Source organism: Eurytemora carolleeae, unplaced genomic scaffold (genome assembly GCF_000591075.1).
Source record: "Eurytemora carolleeae unplaced genomic scaffold, Eaff_2.0 scaffold1296, whole genome shotgun sequence".
NCBI lineage: Eukaryota > Metazoa > Arthropoda > Copepoda > Calanoida > Temoridae > Eurytemora > Eurytemora carolleeae.
The window spans coordinates 54,213-62,647 of record NW_019397187.1 but is presented as its reverse complement, the minus strand read 5'-3'; the positions used below and the strand labels follow the sequence as shown (position 1 = coordinate 62,647).

The window sequence follows — 8,435 nt, the reverse complement described above, 5'->3', positions numbered from 1 at the left end:
TAAAATGATCAAGACTCTGCAGAGAAAAGAAGTTGTACATGAAAGCATTAATTTCAACATTTAACATTTAAACTGAATAAACTTTTTATGATATTTTATAAATTCACAAAACAGGGATGTTCAATAAAGAAACACCAGCAATAACCTTTCTAAATAAACAATAGAAAATGTCCCAGTCTTATTTGAAGAAGATAAAATATATAATCAAAAATAGCGTCAGTAATCAACCTGACTTGCTTAAACTCCTCCCTTCTCCCTCTGTATCCCGTGGATAAACCTATTTGTCGCATTGTCACACAGAATTATTTCAAAACAAACTCAAAATATTAATGATATTCTGTAAAGGAAGGAAGGGAAGTAAAACAGAGTAGACGAAAAAGGCGAATAATGGGGCGGGGGTTGATCTTTTAGGAACCTATCAAGCATCTTTAAATGTCCCTCAAAATAGAAAATCAATTCGGGCATATTTTGTTTCTTCCCAAATATCTCATTTGAAACTCCTTTTTAGAGTTGTTATATTTTGGTAAACAAAAACAATTAAACTTTTTATTCTACCCCTGAAGAATTAATTAAACCCTGGGCTGCAGTTGACTTTGTTTTCTTCATAAACAGTTTTTATCTGTTTTGAACACCGTGTATACCCTTTGTTGTTGTTATTCAAGTTTTAATTAGAAAAATTAATGAATGCGTGAGGTAATAGTTGATGATAGCAATATCTTTTATATTGAGAGATGAACTAACGTGTAAAATTTTACTTATTTACATATTGTTTTTTTATTTTGATCATCTTCAGCAACATCAGGTTTTCTTATTTATTCCATGAGAGAGTTTAAAAATGCTCTTCACTGACATATAATCTAATTAGATGGTTAGGGACATATTTCTCAAAAGAAATTTGTCAATAAATCAATGCTAGAATCAATTATTTCGTATTCATCATTATATTGAATTTCATATTTACTTTGAATTTATTCGCAGATTTCTTCAAATTCTTCAAATGTCGTCTTTTCAATAATATTTCAGAAAATCTGCAGAAAATCTTTGTGAAGTATGAGAAACCAGAATAATGAGAAAATAGAAACTAATAATTGAACAAGATTACTTATTTTCGATGATAAGATTAATTTTTATTTTCTCAACCTGTTCCTAAACAATTAATTAGTTTACTGTAGGATTTTTTTTACATTTTAAGTGGTCGTTATTTAATAATTAAAAAAAAACTTATTCCGAAAACGTATCCACCCCCAAAGTAGGAGTTTTGAACATCGAATTTGAGCTCAAACTCTGGATTTACAGATCTTTAAAAAGTTTTAAATTTCTCAAATGAATCCGAAAGAAGTTTTCCACATTACTGCATACTCAGTTCAACTACCTTACATAGCCGGTCACTCCCTTTAAACTTAAGAAAATGTAATTTGAAACCATTCATATTTATATTTTTAATATCGTAGTGATTCTGATTTTTTAGTTAATGTAATGTTTGTAGAAAAAAATAGTTCTTCAACTCCATCTCAATCTCATTCAATAAGGTGTAATTCTTATCATTTTGAAATTTTATTTGTTAAATTAATAAATTCTCATCAGTATCAAATTCATGTGCTGCACCATAATGCTAACTGTTTTCTCTTATGTCAAAGTTTCATTGCAATAAAGTCCTGTGAACCCCTAAAAAATATTATTATAAAGGAATTGTTACAGTTCTAATATCTAAGCTAATAATATGCTGTATAACTACGGGCTGTCAAATAATAATATATCTTTATTTGAAGATTATTACGTACAAAGAAAAAATTATCATCTATATATAAATTTGGCTTGTTTGTCTGTTTGTTTGTTTGTTTGTTTGTTTGTATCCAATAAACGTCAAAACGGCTGAACCGATCGGGCCCAAATTTTTTGTGGGACATCTAGGGACTCCAGGGAAGGTTTATGAATCATCAAAATTTCAAATATTTGTCTCCATCAAAATTAGATCGTCATTAAATTTTTTAAAATTTTGAAAATCCGCGAAATTTTTTGTGAAAATCCGCGAATTATTTTTTTTTGTTTTACGATGTACACAAAGAGAACATGTTCACAATTAATTTAGGAGATGGGCGCGAAGCGCCCTCTAAGGCTAGAAAGAAGGGCGCGAAGCGCCTTGAATTTCTAGTTTATCTAAAAATTTGGCTTGTCTGTTTGTCTGTCTGTTTGTTTGTATCCAATAAACGTCTAAACGGCTGAACCGATCGGGCCCAAATTTTTTGTGGGACATCACGTGACCACAGGGAAGGTTTATGAATGATAAAAATTAAAAAATGTGTCTTAAAGGTTTTTAATTTTGTAAAAAAAAAAATAAATTCTTGAAAATCCGCGAATTTTTTTTTAAAAATCCGCAAAATTTTTTTCTTTTTTGTTTAAAAATGTAAACAAAAAGAACATGTTCACAATTTAAATAGATGATGTGCGCGAAGCGCACTAAAAGCCTAGAAAGAAGGGCGCGAAGCTACTTGAATTTCTAGTATTAACAAATAATATTCACATTATTGTTATAAAATAAAAATTACCGTTTCGCAGTTGCATTGCCAAGGAAGAATGCATGTACCATGCTCACATTCTGGATAGGGTACACATTCAGTACATGTGTACCCGGCATAACCCAAAGTACAGATGCATTCGTACGGATTTCTAAATAAAATATTTCATTGTTTTTTATAATTATTATACTTGAAAGAAAAAAGAGTAAAGTATTAAACGAGTCTTAATTCAAGATTTTCACGCTATCGTAAAATTTTATAATTTTCCCCGCCATTATGAGCGAATGTATAAGATTTGTTTAGTAATCTTTACTCAATAATTGCTAGGTTATTTACTCAATAATTGCTAGGTTATTTACTCAATAATTGCTAGGTTATTTACTCAATAATTGCTAGGTTATTTACTCAATAATTGCTAGGTTATTGCTGTATAAGTTAATCTTACTCGCAGTAACCATTCAATGGATCACATCCGTCTCTACAGACTGGAATATCACATAGTTCACCAGAATATCCTTCCTGACAAATACATTCTCCAGGTTCATTACAGTATCCGTTCTTACATCCTGTAAATACAAATATTTACAAGTAACTCAAAATTCTCAAATTAAAGCTGATAAAATTTTCTATTTCTTAATTACTATTCAAAACTTTATGAAAAAATTAATAACTTTTTTAATAAAAAATGTGTGTTTTATAAATCTACATAAACATTAACATATTTGACTTGTCATGGTGTATGTTTGTTTGTGTACAAAAAAAAACAGTCAAAACAAGCACATCGATCTTTTGTAAATCCCAGGATTAAAACAGAAAAATCGGCGAAATTTAAAAATTCGATATAATTAGTATCAACCATTAATGGTTTGTGTTCCAATCCCCTGCCCTACCTTCTAACGTAGTGCATTCTGTACAGTTTTCTCCTGTATATCCACTTCCATGTTTACAATTACAATCTCCAGGAAACTAGAATACGTGGACATGATGTACACTGTACATGAACAGGAAATGTATCCAGGACAAGAACAGGAAATGCATCCAGGACAATAACGGAAAATATATCCAGGACAAATAATTATGCAGAAAGAAAAAACTTACATCACAGCTTCCAAAAGTTGAACTACATCCTGGTGAACAGATTGCAATGCTGCAATCCAAACCCTAAACAAATAAATTTAGAAAATTTAACAAAAACAAGTTTATTTTTAAATTTTTAATTTTGGTTAAAAAGAAAGTTTTTATTTCATAATACATAGTTACACATACATCCGACCTCACTAATTCAGTTTTTTAGCCCTAATCTCGTAAATTTTTAAGCTTTACTTAATTATTAGAAAATAATTGGCAAAATTAAAGTGATTTTTTTCATGAGAGTTGATACCAATTATTGCTTTCTCAAAAGGTTGTTAGTCCAAAAGTTCCGATCTCAAATAATCCAATTATACAATTAAAAGTTACATATCACCCAACCCTCCTTACAATTAAAAGTTACATACCACCCAACCCTCCTTACAATTAAAAGTTACATATCACCCAACCCTCCTTAAAATTAAAAGTTACATACCACCCAACCCCCCTTACAATTAAAAGTTACATATCACCCAACCCTCCTTACAATTAAAAGTTACATACCACCCAACCCTCCTTGCAATTAAAAGTTACATACCACCCATTCCTCCTTACAATTAAATGTTACATACCACCCAACCCTCCTTACAATTAAAAGTTACATACCACCCAACCCTCCTTACAATTAAAAGTTACATACCACCCAACCCTCCATACAATTAAAAGTTACATACCACCCAACCCTCCTTACAATTAAAAGTTACATACCACTCAACCCTCCTTACAATTAAAAGTTACATACCACCCAACCCTCCTTGCAATTAAAAGTTACATACCACCCAACCCTCCTTGCAATTACAATCAAAGGCTTCCTCACATGTCCCATGCTGGCAACCTGGAAATCTTATTATCAATTTTGCAAACAACTTTTAATTTTTATCTTGTAAACAGTTTTTTACTTGTAAACAGTTTTATACTTGTAAACAATTATACATTTGTAATTTGTATACAGTTAAATCCAGAACCTCGGAGTCATCGAAAGAACTTTATTTCGAATTACCGAAGTTCTGGGTTTCACTTTATATAATTGAACAATTCTTGCAATTTTACGATTGCAAACAATTTTACGATCATGAACAATTTAACATTTGTAAACAATTTTACAATTGTTAACAATTCTACAATTGTTAACAATTCTACAATTGTTAACAATTTTACAATTGAAAACAATTTTACAATTATAAATAATTTTACATTTGTGAACAATTTTACAATTGTTAACAATTTTACAATTGTTAACAATTTTACAATTGTTAACAATTTTACAAATGCACACAATTTTACATTTGAAAAAAATTGAAATGTAAATATTTGCCTGGGTGTATTATACAACGTTGACAGGAGTTTCCTTGGTATCCCATATCACACCTAGATATAATAAAGGGTCAGCTCACTCTCCACTAAACCCCACTATATATTTATTCAGTCAAAGTACTGCAAATCACCGCAGTACGCACCGAAACCTTAGTTGATTGTCAGCCATATTAACCGGGATTGAAAAATGTGTGCATGTAAACAAATTGGGATTTTATCTACAGTTAAACCCCAAATAAGCTATACATCGAAAGAATTCGTCAAATGTCGTATTCTTCACTTTTGATAATGGAATGTTGCAGATATTTAGTTTTTTAATTAAATGATTATATGGAGCTCTTTAAAACTGTTCCCGCATATTCATGGCTATTTAGTTATTTTCGCAAATACTGAGATTTACGTAATAAAGTAAAAAAAACATTGAAAAACTGTCAAGACGACATTTGAAAAATTCTTTCGATATTTGGCTCAATTGGGGTTTAACTGCATATTAAAATGCGCTACTAACTTGAAATTAGTGTATACACTTTTATAGTTTTCAGAACTAGGGTAGGATACAATAAGATGTCGTCATATTTTAATTTATTTTCGGACATATTTTGTCTAAATAAACGTGTTCCAAGTTTTATGGCCCTTTAATTTATGTTAGATACAGTGTGTCCCAATAAACATGGGAATTCAGTGACGAATTTGATATCGTCTTTTTAAATAATTCTTTACTGAGAAAGCTGTAATCTGTAAGAGTTTCGTCTGCTATGTTCACATTTTGTTTGTTTATGTTTTCACTGCATACGGTTGTACTTAGCAAAACAAGAAAATTGCAGTATACAAACAGAGTAAACTTGTCCGTCTTCACTGTTCATCTTGTGGAGACATTATAGACACATCTTTACAGTCTTTTACCCTTTTCATAAAATAAACTCTAGCAGACATAATAATATTATGGCTTTTGAAATTAGGTATTAGAATGCTAATTCATAACAAAGACGATATCGAATTCGTCACTGAATTCCCATGTTTTTTGGGACACCCTGTAGAAATGGTTAACATTTTCCTTTAAAGATGAGTTCTTATTTTACCTGCAAATATCTGGAGCAACACATTTCCCATTCTCACATCCGTTTATACAAACTGGTTCATCACAGTTCTTCCCAGACCAGCCATCTTGTTTTATTTAAATATTCAAATATTTTATTATGTATCAATCGAGAAATTAAGTACTTGCGTAATGATCATATTTTTATAAAATTAATTCTTTACATTTTTTAGTTTAAGCCTCATAAAGTGATATATACAGATGAAATGAAAAATGAAATAAAACAATAAGTTTAAAGTTGACTTATAAAATATGAACCAACTTTTATATTATAATTTTTAAAGAAAAGTTCGGTATTTTTGTAATTTTAAAATATATGAGACGAAAACATCATGTTTATAAACTGTTAAAAATTACACATTTAGAATGAAAAATGTACTTACTTACACATCTGACTTCCCCCTGATCTGTACAATAGTATCTATCTGTATGCTGGAGATAGTAGGGTTGACATCTAATATCTGAGTATATCCAGCTGTACACAGGGTTCCAGTAGGGTTTGAACGGTTCAGCATCACTAGATAATTTAACTTAAAGGGCGTGTTCGTGAAAAATGAAAGGGTCTATAGGCTGATATTGAATCCGATATTGATCGCTACTATTTCTACTTTTATCTGTAGCCTATGTAAGGAGAAAATGGTTAAAAACGTATTGTACCTAAGATCCACGGAGTTACATTATTCAACTCAGATCGTAAATAATTTCATAAAATTCAAGATTAATCATTCAGAAATTACAGCCTATAAATGTCGAATTCAATTCGATGCATCCATATAAAGTTGATATTTCTTGTTATACGTAACAGATGAAAGCAAAATTAGTAGCAATTGATATCGAATATTCCATTTCCATCAGCCTATATCCCCTTTCATTTTTCGCGAACACTTCTTTTAATGTTGTAACCTAAGAGGTTAGAATAGATATTGTAACAACATACACGCTACATTCCGCAAAAATATTCTTTAAAGGGATTGTAAACATAATTTCAAGGGACCACTGAGGAGTGCAGGTCTCAGAAACACGTGATTAGTCACTTTCTGATCCAAAATTCGTAAATTAATGTTTTATGTTTAATTTCAAAGAAGTGAACAGTCCCTTTAATAATGGATCAGTGTGTTGATGACTGTATACTTCACCTTGGATCCCCCCAACCGTAGCATATATTAACCAGGAGACAAATCAAAACTACTTTAGTCTAAAAAAAAGAAAAGAAAAAGTACTTTAATTGATTTGTGATTGTCCCACGAAATATGATGTTTGGTGAATAGTTCTGAACGTCTTCTTCCATATACTGTATTAGATATTAAAGACTTTTTTTGCAGTTTTTTAGTTGAAAAAATCTTTTTCTCAAATATATTTTACTTTAATATAACCGCCATAAGATATTTTTATTATTCGATCTTTGGTATGAAACAACTTAACAAATTATGGAAGGAGACATGTTAAACTATTCACAAACTGTCATGTTTCGTGGGATACTTTGTACAACCCATAACTCAGAATTTAAATCTTTTTACATTCAAGTCATTAAAACCACACAATTCAAATGAAAAATTTTCTAACAATGCTTTAGAAAAGATTAATAAAATGGCTAACACATATCTTATCTCTGAAAGAAATAAAGCGATCATTTCTGATTCGATGTTTAAAGGTTAAAATGGAGAATCGTTCATGGCATTTGCAAGATACAGGGTGTCCCAATAAACATGGGAATTGAGAGACGACTTTCGTCTTTGATTTCCGATACTTGATAAATGACATAAAGTGTATCAAAAAAAGATTAAAATTCTAATGAGTTCTCCATAACAAACCTTCTTTGTATCTAAAAGATTGACAGAGACATTAAACAATTGAAGAGTTTTGTTGAGTTTTAAAAAACTGGAATGAGGACAAATTTCCTAATTTCTCCGTCAATTTTAAAGATTTAAAAAAGTAGACCACAGTTTTTAAACTTCCGAAAAGGTTTTAACTGTGATACAACAAAATTATGTTTACGAAATTATGGAACAAAGACGATATAGAAGTTGTCACTTAATTCCCATGTTTATTGACACATCCTGTATGTTTTCTGCCTAATTCAGTGAAAAAGTAAAAATAGTTATTTAACCAATTTTATGAGAAAATTCAAACAATTTAGCAAATACATCTTGGTAATACATTACTTGGTCTGAAATGAATTTTATATTTTGTTTCTCAACATTGTTTTTTTATCTTAACAACCCATCATTGACAGTCACAATTTAAAAATGAAATTAAAAATGGATTTTAGACTGAAAAATAACAACCCAATCTTATAGGTAAAGTTTGCTTACAATCATGCTGCTTCTTAGACCTAGTAAAGAAATATGAACTTATTTAGTTCTGGGGTTCATTTAAATAGG

The 8,435-nt window shown here is 30.2% G+C and overlaps 1 protein-coding gene across 1 annotated transcript; it reads right to left on the bottom strand.

Annotated features, from left to right (window-relative positions):
• Nucleotides 1-1,538: 1,538 nt before the first annotated feature.
• Nucleotides 1,539-8,435, bottom strand: LOC111712601 (delta-like protein C). Its single transcript, XM_023487256.1, has 11 exons — nt 8,367-8,435; nt 7,191-7,249; nt 6,438-6,571; nt 6,038-6,122; nt 4,960-5,012; nt 4,421-4,479; nt 3,615-3,677; nt 3,407-3,482; nt 2,962-3,082; nt 2,547-2,667; nt 1,539-1,665 (listed from the first exon to the last, which is right to left on the bottom strand). The coding sequence occupies exons 1-11, from the start codon at nt 8,370-8,372 to the stop codon at nt 1,627-1,629; spliced, it is 816 nt and encodes a 271-aa protein (XP_023343024.1). The 5' UTR covers nt 8,373-8,435; the 3' UTR covers nt 1,539-1,626.